At 49.4% G+C, this 17,606-nt stretch overlaps 1 protein-coding gene across 1 annotated transcript in view; it reads right to left on the reverse strand.

Moving 5' to 3' along the window:
* ACADL (acyl-CoA dehydrogenase long chain) overlaps window positions 1-17,606 on the reverse strand; it is a 191,907-nt gene that overhangs the window by 117,886 nt on the left and 56,415 nt on the right. Inside the window, exon 4 of the mRNA XM_030210840.1 lies at window positions 9,911-10,048. Coding sequence (XP_030066700.1) covers window positions 9,911-10,048 — 138 coding nt within the window. The remainder of the gene's footprint in view (window positions 1-9,910; window positions 10,049-17,606) is intronic.

Raw genomic sequence — 17,606 nt, forward strand, 5'->3', positions numbered from 1 at the left:
CGAGGCTCTGCTGACCTCTGATCCTATTTCCTTAATATATTTTTGATTCAACATGCCTCATACAAAAAGGAAGGGTTTGGTTAAGGGCTTACCAGCTGCGCCAAGAGCCACCCCAGCAGTTCAGCGGACCCTCGATGGGTTTGTGGCGAGTACTCCACGGAGCACGGAGGCGAGGAGCCCTGCTGTGGAAGCGGTCGGAGGAGCGGCGGTTTCCCTGGGGCTAGAGACGACGCTATCCTCGCCTGAACTGAACCCGCCTCCATGCCCAGCAGAGCTCCGGCGGGGGGCGGAGTCTTCGGAGGCGTCCGGAGATGGCGTCGGCGAAGCTGTAGCGGTTGGAGCCACCCCCGGAGAAACTGCTGAGGATTTTCATCTGGAGCCAGTTGCCCGTGTGGAGGTTTCACTGGAGAGTATTTGGCTTATTCTACAGAATTTACAGAAGACAACTTCGAAAGCTGCCTTGGACACGGCGTTACTAGTGACCAAGGTAGATTCATTGCATGATTCCTTTGAAAAATTTAAGCTAGAATCTGAAAAGCAAAAAGTTTTGTTTCAGCAAGAACTTACCTCATTAAAGGATACAACTGAAAGTTTGATGAAGGATAGACTTATTTTACATAACAAATTAGATCAAATTGAAAATTTCAATAGACGCCTCAATTTGAGGATATTAAATTTTCCAATAGTGGCAGAATTGGGTCCAATGGAGTTATTTAGAAAATATTTAAGTGAAGTTCTTCACTATTCCTCAGACAATATTCCTCCGATTAATAAAATATATTATCTCCCAATGCCTCGTAAAAATGAGGAACAGCAGAGAAAAAAAGGCCCAACAGGATTACAATCTCCAGGATTACAGGATTTGACAATATTTCTTGAGAACTCGTTGACTGAGATTCAATCTCGAGCTACCTTATTGGTATCTTTCATATTTGAGCCTGATGTTAACTCCATTATGAAATTATTCTTTAAGAATTCCCAAAAATTATTTTACGGAGCTCGAATATGGATTTATCCAGATGTTATAAAATCTACTCAAGAAAAGAGAAGGAAGTTTCTGTTATTGAGAGAGGATGTTAAAAAGCTAGGAGCCAGCTTTTTACTGGCTTATCCTTGTAAATGTCTTATAAAGTACCAAGATAATAAGTATACCTTTTTCGAACCGGAACAATTGAGAAGTTTTGTTGAATTGAAAAAAATTAGCTAAATAACTCTCTAGGATTAAGGTTCAATATAATGTTAAATATACCCGTGGATAGGTCCAGGCCTTAATTTCCTTTAAACCAGATTGTGTAAAATTTCTCCTCATTTTTTCCTGATCCCCCCTTTCTAATGTTTGTGGTCTAAGAAAGGGAGATTTGTTTTTCTTTTTTTCTTTACTAATTACTTAATTGACTTTACATAGGACTCATCTCTCTGTATTACTTAAGCAAGGATATCTTGTATATTATTGTTTGAAATTATAAATAAATAAATTAAAAAAAAAAAAAAAAAGGAAAGGGATGATGAATAAGATCAAAAATACTATAATGCGTCTCTATCGCTCTATGGTGCACCCGCACCTTGAGTATTGCATTCAGTTCTGGTCGCCGTATCTCAAAAAACATATAGCGGAATCAGAAAAGGTTCAAAGAAGAGCGACCAAAATGATAAAGAGGATGGAACTCCTCTCATATGAGGAAAGGCTAAAGAGGTTAGGGCTCTACAGCTTGGAAAAGATACATTTTTGTTGAAAGGGCTGCCTTCCATCCTTCCTCCACCCAACTTGAGCCTTGCCCTAATAGTGGCTCTTCCACCTGACCTAGGCATAGCCCAAGCGATGACTCCTCTCTTGACCTAGGCCCTACAATATAACAGCTCTGCCCAAACTGGAGTCCTGGAGCCCAATATTCAAAAAAAGCTGAGCTCCTAAATTTGTGCCCTATTTTCAGCCAAACCTAAATTTTCAACTGAAAATTCATCTTAAGTTAGAAGCATAAATGTTATGCTCATAAATTTAAGACTAACATCTGTTCGACTAGATTTGAGCCTAATGCTGAAAATCAGTACTAAGCTCCTAACTTCTTTTCCCCACTTTAAATCCATCCCTGTTACCACTCATGTTTTATGTTGCTAAATATGAGTTCAGTGAAATTTTGAGTAACAATGCACTCAGCGCTAGTAAAGTTTCCATATCATCATGCTGATCAATCCATAGACTGGTGGGTTGTGTCCATCTACCAGCAGGTGGAGATAGAGAGCAATCCTTTTGCCTCCCTATATGTGGTCATGTGCTGCCGGAAACTCCTCAGTATGTTCTCTATCTCAGCAGGTGGTGGTCACACACAGCAGCAGCTCTGGCTAGGTCTCCAAGCCTAATTTTTAGGTTTTGTTGAGTACCTGGGGTTGAGGGCTCTTCTTGAGCAAGTGCAAACCTGGTGGTGCCAGGTCCCTCCTTTTCTCCCCCCTCCCGCTGGCGCAGTTTAAAAAAAATAAAAATTTTTGAACGTCCTTTAAGGGCGTTTATTTCAACGAATATATCAGCGTTATTGCAGCTGCTCACTGGGACACCAGTTCGTTACAGCTCGGAGCGAGAAGCAGGTAATTTTACCTTTTTATAGCGGGCAGGGGTTTCCCCGTTCGGTCTCCATGTGGCTTATGGCGTCGGAGGGCGAGGGCGCGAGGATTCGCTCCCCGGACCGCGTGTGTGCATCTAGCGGGGATGCGGGGGTTTCAAAGCCTGAATCGCCTTTGTTGGGCATCAGTTTGGAGTCCAGTCAGTGTCCCGGTTTTCCTCCGGTGCGGTGGTTTTTCCCGCCATAAGCGCCCATCCCCCGCTGCTCGCCCACTCCATGTTGGCCAGCCACTCTGCTCAGACGGCTTCTTCTTGGGCCGCCCTCGAGCTGCGAGATGTTAATGCTATGGTCGCCCTTGATTCGGACGATGGCAAGAAAACGGCGAAAGTTAAGCGCCGTTCTTCCCGCATGGCTCCTTCTCGGAGTTTCGCGCCGGACGCCATTTTGGATGCGCAGCATGTTTCTCCCCCGCTCTTGCGAGCGCCGGTTGAGGGTGCGTCTAGGGCCGTGGCCCAGGCGGCAGAAGTGCACAGTCTAGGGGGTTTCTCCCCTGAGTTCATTTTGCTGCTGCATCAGGCTTTTCTTATGATAAACGCTGCCCCGGCTCCCCCCTCTGATCAAGGGGCTGAGGCCTCCGGAAGCAAACGCCCTCGGGTGGACTTCCAGGCCCTAGAGGACTCTGTCTCCTCTGATGTAGATGAGGGCAGCATATCTGAGTTCTCCCAACGGTCCTTTGGGGATTCCTTGGAGGAGACGGATTCCCGCTCGTTTGGAGCGGATGACCCCTCTGCAGCACGGATCTTTCGCTCAGAGGATTTGCCCAACCTGTTAGTGCAGGCCATGAGCATTTTGAAGAGTTCCTCTCCGGAGGACGTCTCTCCCTCAGCCTTTGTTGGCTGTGCCATTATGTGGGGGACTAAGCGTCCGTCTAGAACCTTCCACGTGCATGAAGCCATGCACACCTTGATTTCGGCTCATGGGATTTCCCAGAAGCGAGCCTTAAAGTGGCTAGGGCTATGTCCCGCCTCTATCCTCTGCCTGAAGGTGAACGGGAGGCCTTTCTTGGGCCTACCATGGATTCTTCAATCACTGCGGTGACTAAGAAAACGGCGTTGCCGGTGGAAGGTGGCACGGCCCTAAAGGCCGCCCAAGACAGGAGTTTGGAGGCGGCTTTAAAGTCGTCCTTCGAGGCGGCTGCTTTAAGTTTACAAGCCTCAATTTGTGGCTCCTATGTGGCCAGGGCGTGCCTGACGCTTGCGCAGCGGGCTTCCCCCTCGGATCCTTCCTTGAGGGCTGATTGGCCAGCCCTGGAATCGGGCTTGGCCTACTTGGCAGGCTGGCTGAATGATGTCTTGAGAGCCTCGGCTAAAGGTATGGCTCAGACCGTCTCAACACGGCGGTGGCTTTGGCTGAAGCATTGGTCTGCTGACCACGCCTCTAAGACTCGCCTGGCTAAGTTGCCTTTTAAAGGCAAGCTGCTCTTTGGGGTCGAGCTGGACAAGATTGTGACCGATCTTGACACGTCTAAGGGCAAGAGGTTACCGGAGGTCAGGGCTCGGGCCAATGGTGCCCGCCCCGGTTCCTCTAAAGGACGATTTCAGGAAGCCCGTCGGTACTGCCTGGGCAAGTCGAGCTCCTCTGCCCCCTCTTCCATCAAAAGGATTTTCTCCCCCAAGCAGCATTCCTTTCGCAGAGACCGCCGTCCCGGAGGTGCCTCCTCCGGTCCTCCCCCAGGGTCTCGTACCCAATGACGGGGCGCTGGTCCATGGCCCAGAGCAGATTGGAGGACGCCTATCCTCGTTTCTGGGCGAGTGGACCAGGGTAACTTCAGACGCTTGGGTGCTGGAAGTCATCAGAGACGGCTACAAGCTAGAGTTCTGCCGACCCTTAAGAATCGGGTTTGTGCACTCTCCCTGCAAGTCTCCGGTCAAGCTGTGGCAGTGCAGCAGACTTTGGACAATCTGATCCGCCTGGGTGCGGTCGTTCCGGTGCCAGAAGGTCACCCTGGCACAGGACGTTACTCCATTTACTTTGTGGTAGCTAAGAAAGGAGGTTTTGTCTGGCCTATCCTCGACCTCAAAGGGGTCAATCGGGCTTTGGAAGTTCGGCACTTCCGGATGGAGACTCTCCGCTCTGTTATAGCGGCAGTGCAGGCAGGGGAGTTCCTGGCATCCTTGGACATCAAGGAAGCTTACTTGCATATTCCCATCTGGCCTCCTCATCAACGCTCTCCGCGTTTTGCAGTTCTGAGGACACTCCCAGTTCAGAGCCCTCCCGTTCGGGTTGGCTACTGCTCCGCGGACCTTCTCCAAGTTATGGTGGTTATCGCGGCCTTCCTACGCAAGAAAGGAGTACAAGTCCATCCTTATCTGGACGACTGGTTGATCCGAGCCCTCCAGAGTGCGGCAGAGCTTCAGACCGGGTGATTGCTCTTGTGAGCTCCCTGAGGTGGATCATCAACTGGGAGAAAAGCCAGCTGCGCCCGACTCAGTCCCTGGAGTATCTGGGAGTTCGATTCGAACCCCAAGTGGGCAGAGTGTTCCTGCCAGACAATCGGATTGTCAAGCTTCAGGCTCAGGTGGACAAGTTCCTAGCAGCCTCTTCTCTTCGGGCTTGGGACTATGGGCAGCTGTTGGGCTCTATGACGGCCATGATGGAAGTAGTGCCCTGGGTCAGGGCCCATATGAGACCTATACAGCTCTCTCTGCTGCAGCGATGGACTCCAGCTTCGGAGGATTACACTGTGTGCCTTCCCTTGGATCCAGCGGTGCGCAAGGCGCTGAGCTGGTGGCTGAGGCCAGACAAGTCGTCCGCAGGAATGCCTCTTATGACCCCTCGTCACGGCAGGCGCCTCTTTGTGGGGCTGGGGAGCCCACTGCTTGGGAAGGACAGCGCAGGGGCTCTGGTCCCCTGCACAGGCAGAGTGGTCTATCAACCTCCCGGAACTCAGAGCCATTCGGTTGGCGCCTTTGGAGTTTCTCCCGGGCCTGGCGCTGAAGCCAGTACGGGTCCTGTCAGACAATGCCACGGCTGTGGCCTATGTCAATCTCCGGGGAGGTACCAGGAGCGCCCTTCTAGCCAAGGAGGCCATGAAGCTATGCCTGTGGGCGGAAGCAAACCTGGAACAGCTGTCGGCGGCCCACATTGCGGGAGTCATGAATATTGCTCAGGCGTTCTTGGACATCACAAAGCGCTGGGGCAAGCCGAGCCTGGATTTGATGGCGTCTTCAGCCAATTGCCAAGTGCCGCGCTTTTTCAGCAGAGGACGGGACCCTCAATCTCTGGGAGTAGATGCTCTTCTCCAACAGTGGCCGACACAGGAGCTCCTCTTTGTGCTCCCGCCTTGGCCCATGTTGGGCAGGGTGCTAGGCCGGGTGGCAAAGCATCCGGGCCGGATAATCCTGGTGAGTCCGGATTGGCCCAGACGTCCCTGGTATGCGGACTTGATCAGGCTCTCAGTGGACGGACCTCTGCAGATGCCAGCGGAGCGGGGCCTGTTGCATCAGGGTCCCGTGGTCATGGAGGATCCCTCCCCCTTTGGTCTTACGGCCTGGCTATTGAGCGGCAGCGTCGGAGCAAGCAGAGCTTCTCAGACAAGGTCATCGCCACTATGCTGAGAGCAAGGAAGTGCTCTACTTCTACTGATTACGCCAGGGTTTGGCATACCTTTGCATCGTGGTGTGAGGCAGGCTCACTTTCTCCCTTCACTGCTCCAATTTCATCAGTGTTAACGTTCCTGCAAGAAGGTCTGGAAAAAGGCCTGTCGCTCAGTTCCCTTAAGGTCCAGGTAGCAGCTCTTGCTGGCTTCAGGGGTCACCTGAAGGGTGTTTCCCTGGCATTGCAGACAGATGTGGTGCGCTTTCTCAAGAGAGTTATTCACCTGCACCCTCCTCTGCACGCAGTGGTACCTGCGTGGAATCTCAATCTGGTGCTAAGAGCCTTGCAGAAGCCGCCTTGTGAACCCTTGTCGAGGGCATCTCTGAAAGAATTGACGTTGAAAGCAGTCTTTTGGTGGCTATCACTTCAGCCAGAAGAGTTTCCGAGCTCCAGGCGCTATCATGTCGACAGCCCTTTCTGCAGTTCACTGAGGCAGGAGTGTCTAATCGCACAGTGCCTTCCTTCCTGCCCAAGATTGGTTCTCGCTTCCATGTGAATCAACAGCTCTGTCTACCCTCCTTTCGTAGGGAGGGCTACCCAGAGGAGTACTCTGCTCTCAAATATTTAGATGTGAGACGAGTCATCATCAGATACTTGGAGGTGACCAATGATTCCGGAAGTCGGATCATCTGTTTGTGCTGTTCGCAGGTCCTCGTAAGGGTCTGCAGGCTGCCAAGCCTACAGTGGCACGATGGGTCAAGGAACCCATTGCAGCGGCTTATGTGGCCACAGGGAAGGTGCCGCCTATCCAGCTGAAGGCTCACTCCACTAGAGCACAGGCGGCCTCGATGGCAGAGGCCGAGTCCGTCTCCTTGGAAGAGATTTGTAGGGCGGCAACTTGGGCATCAGCTCATACCTTCTCCAGACATTACCGCTTGACTGTGGCTGCTCGGGCGGAGGCCCGGTTTGGAGCTTCTGTGTTGCGGTCAGGGATTTCTGTGTCCCGCCCTGGGTGAGTACTGCTTCGGTACATCCCACCAGTCTATGGATTGATCAGCATGATGATATGGAAGGTAAAATTATGTATCATACCTGATCATTTTCTTTCCATTAATCATAGCTGATCAATCCATAGCCCCTCCCAGATATCTGTACTGTTTATATTCTGGTTGCATTTCAGGTTCAAGTTTAGTCTTCAGTTCCTGTTCAGGAGGACTTCGTGTTCAAGTTTTTTCAATTGGATTCTTCAGGAGTTGAGACGATTTTGTGTTACAGTGAGCTGCTGCATTCCTCTCCCCTCCGTTTTACGAGGCTGGATTGAGACCTAAATTCTGCCGGCGCTCCCTCCCGTTTCGTGCGGCTGTAGGGCAGCTTTGTACCCCTCCCGCTTCGGCGGTGTTAGGGTCAGTCAGCTCCTCCCGCGGTTGCGGTTGCAGGATAAGCCACATCCCCCCGCATCGGCAGGTGTGGTGTCCCTTCCCCACTCCGCGGGGATGAGCTGGACGGATTCCCCTCCCCCCACTTGTGTGGGGATGAGCTGGGTTGATTCCCCTCCCCCGTTTCGGCGGTGGTGAGCTGGGCAGAGTGTCCCTTTGTGGGTGTAATTCTCTAAGTGCTGAGTCCTGCGGATGGAGCTTTGATATCGACATACTGAGGAGTTTCCGGCAGCACATGACCACATATAGGGAGGCAAAAGGATTGCTCTCTATCTCCACCTGCTGGTAGATGGACACAACCCACCAGTCTATGGATTGATCAGCTATGATTAATGGAAAGAAAATTATCAGGTATGATACATAATTTTACCTTCAAAAAGGCCAATTTATGAGCATAACTCAAAGTTAGAAGCATAATTCCTTTGAAAATGGGCCCCAGGTTTTTCCTAGTCGAGCAATTGGTTTACCTAGTTTATGAGATTTATATTTTGTCTAAAATTCATGAGTCAGTGTGTGTGTATATATTATATACAGTGGTGGAAATAAGTATTTGATCCCTTGCTGATTTTGTAAGTTTGCCCACTGACAAAGACATGAGCAGCCCATAATTGAAGGGTAGGTTATTGGTAACAGTGAGAGATAGCACATCACAAATTAAATCCGGAAAATCTTAAATCCGGAAAATCACATTGTGGAAAGTATATGAATTTATTTGCATTCTGCAGAGGGAAATAAGTATTTGATCCCCCACCAACCAGTAAGAGATCTGGCCCCTACAGACCAGGTAGATGCTCCAAATCAACTCGTTACCTGCATGACAGACAGCTGTCGGCAATGGTCACCTGTATGAAAGACACCTGTCCACAGACTCAGTGAATCAGTCAGACTCTAACCTCTACAAAATGGCCAAGAGCAAGGAGCTGTCTAAGGATGTCAGGGACAAGATCATACACCTGCACAAGGCTGGAATGGGCTACAAAACCATCAGTAAGACGCTGGGCGAGAAGGAGACAACTGTTGGTGCCATAGTAAGAAAATGGAAGAAGTACAAAATGACTGTCAATCGACAAAGATCTGGGGCTCCACGCAAAATCTCACCTCGTGGGGTATCCTTGATCATGAGGAAGGTTAGAAATCAGCCTACAACTACAAGGGGGGAACTTGTCAATGATCTCAAGGCAGCTGGGACCACTGTCACCACGAAAACCATTGGTAACACATTACGACATAACGGATTGCAATCCTGCAGTGCCCGCAAGGTCCCCCTGCTCCGGAAGGCACATGTGACGGCCCGTCTGAAGTTTGCCAGTGAACACCTGGATGATGCCGAGAGTGATTGGGAGAAGGTGCTGTGGTCAGATGAGACAAAAATTGAGCTCTTTGGCATGAACTCAACTCGCCGTGTTTGGAGGAAGAGAAATGCTGCCTATGACCCAAAGAACACCGTCCCCACTGTCAAGCATGGAGGTGGAAATGTTATGTTTTGGGGGTGTTTCTCTGCTAAGGGCACAGGACTACTTCACCGCATCAATGGGAGAATGGATGGGGCCATGTACCGTACAATTCTGAGTGACAACCTCCTTCCCTCCGCCAGGGCCTTAAAAATGGGTCGTGGCTGGGTCTTCCAGCACGACAATGACCCAAAACATACAGCCAAGGCAACAAAGGAGTGGCTCAGGAAGAAGCACATTAGGGTCATGGAGTGGCCTAGCCAGTCACCAGACCTTAATCCCATTGAAAACTTATGGAGGGAGCTGAAGCTGCGAGTTGCCAAGCGACAGCCCAGAACTCTTAATGATTTAGAGATGATCTGCAAAGAGGAGTGGACCAAAATTCCTCCTGACATGTGTGCAAACCTCATCATCAACTACAGAAGACGTCTGACCGCTGTGCTTGCCAACAAGGGTTTTGCCACCAAGTATTAGGTCTTGTTTGCCAGAGGGATTAAATACTTATTTCCCTCTGCAGAATGCAAATAAATTCATATACTTTCCACAATGTGATTTTCCGGATTTAATTTGTGATGTGCTATCTCTCACTGTTACCAATAACCTACCCTTCAATTATGGGCTGCTCATGTCTTTGTCAGTGGGCAAACTTACAAAATCAGCAAGGGATCAAATACTTATTTCCACCACTGTATATAAATTTTTTTTTGCTATAGCCAAAACTATATCTGAGATATTTTATCATATATGTTTTATTATGATTATGTTTATTTTTGCATTGTAGTGCTTTGCATAGAGTGTGCTTACAGCTAAGCAAATAGTCAAGTCCCATACTCTACTGAAGCTTATGCTCAAACAGACAGTTAACACTTACTGTTCCTCCCAGGTCACCGCTGTGGATAGAAGGTCTCCACCAATGCCGCCATGTTCCTCACAAGTATTCACTCCTAGCAGTCCTTGCTGTCCAGCTTTCTCCCAGACTTCTCGGCTCACTTGCCCATCCTTCTCCCATCTGCAGACGTTGAACATTGAAAATGTCAGTTTATACTATGCAAGCATAAGAGTGGGCAAGGCACAGCAGCATAATTACATAAATTGCCTGATTACTTTCATGGTTTTGTTCATATAGCCCAGGACAGCAAGATAAATACTTCCTAAGGAATTGAGAAAAAAGTTGTTTTAGCAGATGCTTCACATCGAGTTGCATTAAGTAGCCAACGCAGGGTTTTCAGCATGGTAGCCAGTAGCATGGGCCCCCATTTCTGTCTACTGTGCTAAAAACAGAGCCTTTGTGTTAAAAATCCCATGTTAGCTGCTTAGCGCAAGAATGGGTGGAAGCTGGGTGTAACATGGGAGGGCAGAAGTATGCCCTGCTGTGACAGCTAGTGCACAGGTCAGTACTGAGCACTACTTGTCATGACAACTGATAGGACAGCTGAACTTATCACTAGCTCAAGAGGAGGCGGTATGTGTAACTGTGCTACTGGCAGTCCAGTAGCAAAGCCCAAATGCATGACCTGTATTTTTTAGAATTAAATCTTGCTGCCAAATTTTGGATCATCTTTTAAGCTTCGCTAGGTCCCCCTCTTCATGCTGTCTACACCATCAGGATGGTATCTGTATGTTTCTTTATGAGGTCAGTGACCTCCACCTTGTCCCCAAAAAGATTATCTCCTCAGCAAGGTACATCCGCCAACCTCTCCTGAACCACTGGTTCTAGGTCAGATTCATGCAGCCATGAGAGTCTGTGCATCCCCACACCCGTAGCTGACAGTTCAGATGCAATATCAAAAGAATATTAAGTGCCCCTGGCCAGATACTTTCTGCAGCCTGCTCCTGAGGGACAGAATCCGCAAGAGTAAGTGTACCACATAGCAAAGATTTCATGTAAAGGCTGGTGTAGGACTGGATGCAGGCAATAAGCATCAAGACATGATAAACCTTCCTCCCAAACGAGTCTAGTGTCCAAGCCTCAATACCTGGGGAAGCCAAGATATGAGTTCTAGAGCCACTAGCTCGTTTGAGGGAGGTTTCGACAACCAAAGAGTGGAGAGGCAGTTGTGCCCTCTCGAATACAGGAGCCTTCTGGATATGATATTGTGTATCCACCTTCTTAGGTGAAACTTGCACTGTGAGGGGAGATTCCCACTTCTTCATCAGTGCATCTTCAAGGACAGGGTGCAACGGTACTGTGACGCTTTCCTTAGGAGGCGACTCATAGTCCAGAACAAATAACATCTCTACCCTGAGTTCCTCCTCCATCTCCAATGGGATGGCCGAAGCTATCTCCCGGACAAAACCAGTGAAATTGAGACCCCTCAGGTGGAGATTTACATCTCTCTTGAGGCAAGGAGGGATCAGAAGGGACCCCCATAAGACTCCTCCTCTGAGAAGTAATAAGGGTCTTCTTCTGAGAGCCATGAGCAGTCCCAGTCAGACTCCTCATCGTACTCAGACTGGACTGAGCGAGTCTGTGTCTGCCCTAGCTAAGTGGAACCACATCCAAGCCCCGAAGGGCACCGAGGTACAGTCCTACCCTCAGACTTTGGGAAAGTTTCCTCCCCCGATGTCGAGAGCAGTACTGACTGGGTCAGTGTTGACACCCTTCAATGCGCCAGCACCGAGGATCTCTCCACAGGCATGGTAGGAGCCTCAGGAAGAATCTGGGGTTGATCCACAGTTGGTGCAAGCACCCTCGATGCCCAATCAGAGTGCAACAGCGGTATCTGCATCAGCTCCTCCCTGAGCATGGCTCAAGGAATAGGCGAATGTGGGGGAGCTGGGACACAGGCAGCCTCAGGAGGAGTCAGTGCTGAACCAGAAACGAAAACCTGGCTGCTCGGAGACTTGCGCATCAGCACCTCTACCAAAGAGGGGTAGGAATCCTTCCAGTGTTGGTGATGCCGATGTCCCTGCCCCTCAAACTTTATAATTCTGGGCTTGTGATGCTGGAAAGTAAAACTTTTTTTTAGGAAACCTCAGTTTGGCAGAGTCATTGGGCACTCTTTGGTTTTAGCCTCCACTCTCCAATCGTCACTGGTCTTCAAGCATATTTTTATATCTTCATGTTTTATATATTTAAGTTCAAAACCTCAATTGCGTGCAACAGTCAAACAAAAAAAGCTTTTTTTAAATCAACTTTTAGCCCCTGCCCTGGTACATCCAGCACCGTGTGTCAAATAGGACAGTTGCTTATGCTTCTTAGGCTTCTAACAACGCTCAGAATAGCAGTCCTTCGCAAAGGAGGACAACGTCAAACCTGTGTGCGCCTTTGGTGTTGGGTCTGATGCTGTCTAGTCCCGTGGCCTACTTTCAGTGCCCAAAATCGAGAGAGGGGGAGACCTCCTTGATGCTGATGCATTCCCAGTGGTAGTCGAAGTCTGAGCAGCCACTGAGGTTGATGCTACCGGTGTCGATGTCAATGGACTGGCCTTCGAGGAGCCAAAATGTTGCCCTTGCTGGACCTGCTGCACCCTCTGTGTCCTCAACTTTATTTGCAAACAGAGAGAACACAAGTTAGGCTAATGTTTAGGCCCAAAGCACCCGATGCACCTTGAGTGTGGGTCCGACACAGAAATCATCTGAGTACACTGGGCGCAGCTCTTGAAGCCACTGGTGGTCTTCTTAGACATCGAAAAGAGAATTGCGGCCAAATTAAACTCCTCAATTGTGAACTCTAAAAAGGTGCAGAATTCAAACTGAGGACGGTGCTCCGGCCAAAGCAGGCCTAGCAACTCACAAGAAAGAAAGGAAACTTGAAAAGCTGAAAATGCTATTTAAAAAAAAAAGGAAATAAAATAGAGATTGAGAAAAGAATTACAAAAAGGAGAAAAATACCCACACGTATTGTGAGGAGAACACAAAGATATGGCCTCCCTGCTCCATGGAAAAATGAAGACTGAGGGGACCCGAGTTCGCATGTTGGGCAGAAAAGCACCAGCACATGCGCAGTGGGACGCTCCTAGAAATTTCTACATTCACCTCACTAGTCAGCATCCGCTCCAGGCTCTGTTGGATGACGTCACCCAGCTGTGAGAATACAACTGGCATGCTTATCCTTGGAGAATTGATCTTTACTGCACACCATTTGTAAGGTACCTTTTCTCAGAGTGAGCTCCATTTACCACTACCCTTTGTTGTCTTCCTTTCAACCAGTTCCTGTCAGTCAGTCAATTTAGGGCCCATACCCAAGGTACTAAGTTTATTTATAAACTGTTATGCGGACTGTATCAAAGGCTTTGCTAAAATCTAAGTGCACTGCATCCAGCGCTCTCCCTCAATCCAACTCTGTGGTCACTCAGTCAAAGAAATTAATTGGATTTGTCTGATGAGACCTGCTTCTAGTGAAACCATGCAGCATTGGGCCTGCAATCCATTGGATTCCAGAAACCTCATTATTCTCTTTTTTTAGAAGTGCTTCCATTAATTTACTTACCACAGAGGTCAGATTAACCGGTCTGTAGTTCCCAATCTCCTCCTTCCGCTTTTGTAGAGAGAAACCACATCTGCCCTTTTAGAGTCCTCTAGGACCACTCCTGCCTCTAGAGAAGCATTAGAAAGGTCAGATAGAGAAGCCATCAAAATTTCCCTACGTTCCTTCAGTGCCCTCAGATGTAAGCCATTCAGCTCCATCTCTTTATTCACCTTGAGTTTAGCTAGCTCCTCACGAACACAGTCCTCTGAAAATTGTTGAATGGCTACCATTCCTATTTGTTTTCTGTGGTCCAACTTCAGAGAACAAAAATATTTATTCTGCGATTTCACCTTATCCTTGTCAGCTTCTACATATTCCTCTCCCTTCACCCTTGAGTCTAACAACGCCACTTTTGTGCTTCCTCCTACCACTAACATTTTTCTTAAATTTGTATCTTTGCTTTTCTGATTGCTTTTCAAGATATTATTACCTGTCTTTCTCTTTCTGTGAACTCTTGTAGTTTATGAAGTCTAATTTCTTTCTGCTTACTTTTTCCGCTACTGCTTTTGAGAACCAAAGCATCCTTTTTCTCTTTTACTTTACATACAAAAATATGTGATGCTCTTAAAATAGCTCCTTTTAGTTTGTCCAACTGTTTTTATGCTTCTCCCAGATGTTAGCTGGATGGGAACAACTCCTTGAGGTAATCCCCCATCTCAACAAAGCTAGTTTTTTTAAAGTCTACCACCTTCACTTTTGAATGAACCCTCTCCATACCTGTCTTAATAATGAACCACACCATCTGGTGATCACTAGATACCTGATGATCACCCTCTATAACATCAGAAACACTGGAGGAGTGGAGGAGTAGCCTAGTGGTTAGTGCTGTGGACTTTGATCCTGGGGAACTGAGTTCGATTCCCACTGAAGCTCCTTGTGACTCTGGGCAAAGCGAATGCTACATACCTGTAGAAGGTATTCTCCGAGGACAGCAGGCTGATTGTTCTCACTGATGGGTGACGTCCACGGCAGCCCCTCCAATCGGAAACTTCACTAGCAAAGGCCTTTGCTAGTCCTCGCGCGCCCATGCGCACCGCGCATGCGCGGCCGTCTTCCCGCCCGAACCGGCTCGTGTTTGTCAGTCCCATATGTAGCAAGACAAAGACAAGGGAAGACACAACTCCAAAGGGGAGGCGGGCGGGTTTGTGAGAACAATCAGCCTGCTGTCCTCGGAGAATACCTTCTACAGGTATGTAGCATTCGCTTTCTCCGAGGACAAGCAGGCTGCTTGTTCTCACTGATGGGGTATCCCTAGCCCCCAGGCTCACTCAAAACAACAAACATGGTCAATTAGGCCTCTCAACGGTGAGGACATAACTGAGATTGACCTAACAACTTATCCAACTAACTGAGAGTGTAGCCTGGAACAGAATAAAACATGGGCCTAGGGGGATGGAGTTGGATTCTAAACCCCGAACAGATTCTGAAGCACTGACTGCCCGAACCGACTGTCGCGTCGGGTATCCTGCTGCAGGCAGTAATGAGATGTGAATGTGTGGACAGATGACCACGTCGCAGCTTTGCAGATCTCTTCAATAGTGGCTGACTTCAAGTGGGCCACTGACGCAGCCATGGCTCTGACATTGTGAGCCGTGACATGACCCTCAAGAGCCAGCCCAGCCTGGGCGTAAGTGAAGGAAATGCAATCTGCTAGCCAATTGGATATGGTGCGTTTCCCGACAGCCACTCCCCTCCTGTTGGGATCAAAAGAAACAAACAATTGGGCGGACTGTCTGTTGGGCTGTGTCCGCTCCAGATAGAAGGCCAATGCTCTTTTGCAGTCCAATGTGTGCAGCTGACGTTCAGCAGGGCAGGAATGAGGACGGGGAAAGAATGTTGGCAAGACAATTGACTGGTTCAGATGGAACTCCGACACTACCTTCGGCAAGAACTTAGGGTGAGTGCGGAGGACTACTCTTTTATGATGAAATTTGGTGTAAGGGGCCTGGGCTACCAGGGCCTGAAGCTCACTGACTCTACGAGCTGAAGTAACTGCCACCAAGAAAATGACCTTCCAGGTCAAGTACTTCAGATGGCAGGAGTTCAGTGGCTCAAAAGGAGGTTTCATCAGCTGGGTGAGAACGACATTGAGATCCCATGACACTGTAGGAGGTTTGACGGGGGGCTTTGACAAAAGCAAACCTCTCATGAAGCGAACAACTAAAGGCTGTCCTGAGATCGGCTTACCTTCCACACGGTAATGGTATGCACTGATTGCACTAAGGTGAACCCTTACAGAGTTGGTCTTGAGAACAGACTCAGACAAGTGCAGAAGGTAGTCAGCAGGGTCTGTGTAGGACAAGAGCGAGGATCTAGGGCCTTGTTGTCACACCAGACGGCAAACCTCCTCCATAAAAGAAGTAACTCCTCTTAGTGGAATCTTTCCTGGAAGCAAGCAAGATGCGGGAGACACCCTCTGACAGACCCAAAGAGGCAAAGTCTACGCTCTCAACATCCAGGCCGTGAGAGCCAGAGACCGGAGGTTGGGATGCAGAAGCGCCCCTTCGTTCTGTGTGATGAGGGTCGGAAAACACTCCAATCTCCACGGTTCTTCGGAGGACAACTCCAGAAGAAGAGGGAACCAGATCTGACGCGGCCAAAACGGAGCAAACAGAATCATGGTGCCTCGGTCTTGCTTGAGTTTCAACAAAGTGTTCCCCACCAGAGGTATGGGAGGATAAGCATGCAGCAGACCTTCCCCTCAGTCCAGGAGGAAGGCATCCGATGCCAGTCTGCCAGGGGCCTGAAGTCTGGAACAGAATTGAGGGGCTTTGTGGTTGGCTCGAGATGCAAAGAGATCTACCAAGGGGGTGCCCCACACCTGGAAGATCTAGCGCACTACTAGGGAGTTGAGCGACCACTCATGAGGTTGCATAATCCTGCTCAACCTGTCGGCCAGACTGTTGTTTACGCCTGCCAGATATGTGGCTTGGAGCCACATGCCGTGACGGCAAGCCCAGAGCCACATGCTGACGGCTTCCTGACACAGGGGGCGAGATCCGGTGCCCACCTGCTTGTTGATGTAATACATGGCAACCTGGTTGTCTGTCTGAATTTGGATAATTTGGTGGGACAGCCGATCTCTGAAAGCCTTCAGAGTGTTCCAGACCGCTCGTAACTCCAGGAGATTGATCTGCAGATCACGTTCCTGGAGGGACCAGCTTCCCTGGGTGTGAAGCCCATCGACATGAGCTCCCCACCCCAGGAGAGACGCATCCGTAGTCAGCACTTTTTGTGGCTGAGGAATTTGGAAAGGACGTCCCAGAGTCAAATTGGACCAAATCGTCCACCAATACAGGGATTTGAGAAAACTTGTGGACAGGTGGATTACGTCTTCTAGATCCCCAGCAGCCTGAAACCACTGGGAAGCTAGGGTCCATTGAGCAGATCGCATGTGAAGGCGGGCCATGGGAGTCACATGAACTGTGGAGGCCATGTGGCCCAACAATCTCAACATCTGCCGAGCTGTGATCTGCTGGGACGCTCGCACCCGAGAGACGAGGGACAACAAGTTGTTGGCTCTCATCTCTGGGAGATAGGCACGAGCCGTCCGAGAATCCAGCAGAGCTCCTATGAATTTGAGTCTCTGTACTGGGAGAAAATGGGACTTTGGATAATTTATCACAAACCCCAGTAGCTCCAGGAGGCGAATAGTCATCTGCATGGACTGTAGAGCTCCTGCCTCGGATGTGTTCTTCACCAGCCAATCATCGAGATAGGGGAACACGTGTACTCCCAGCCTGCGAAGCGCCACTGCTACTACAGCCAGGCACTTCGTGAACACTCTGGGCGCAGAGGCGAGCCCAAAGGGTAGCACACAGTACTGGAAGTGATGTGTGCCCAGCTGAAATCGCAGATACTGCCTGTGAGCTGGCAGTATCGGGATGTGCGTGTAGGCGTCCTTCAAGTCCAGAGAGCATAGCCAGTCGTTTTCCTGAATCATGGGAAGAAGGGTGCCCAGGGAAAGCATCCTGAACTTTTCCTTGACTAGAAATTTGTTCAGGGCCCTTAGGTCTAGGATGGGACGCATCCCCCCTGTTTTCTTTTCCACAAGGAAGTACCTGGAATAGAATTCCAGCCCTTCTTGCCCGGATGG

This window comes from Microcaecilia unicolor, chromosome 7 (assembly GCF_901765095.1).
Source record: "Microcaecilia unicolor chromosome 7, aMicUni1.1, whole genome shotgun sequence".
In the NCBI taxonomy this organism is placed as follows: domain Eukaryota; kingdom Metazoa; phylum Chordata; class Amphibia; order Gymnophiona; family Siphonopidae; genus Microcaecilia; species Microcaecilia unicolor.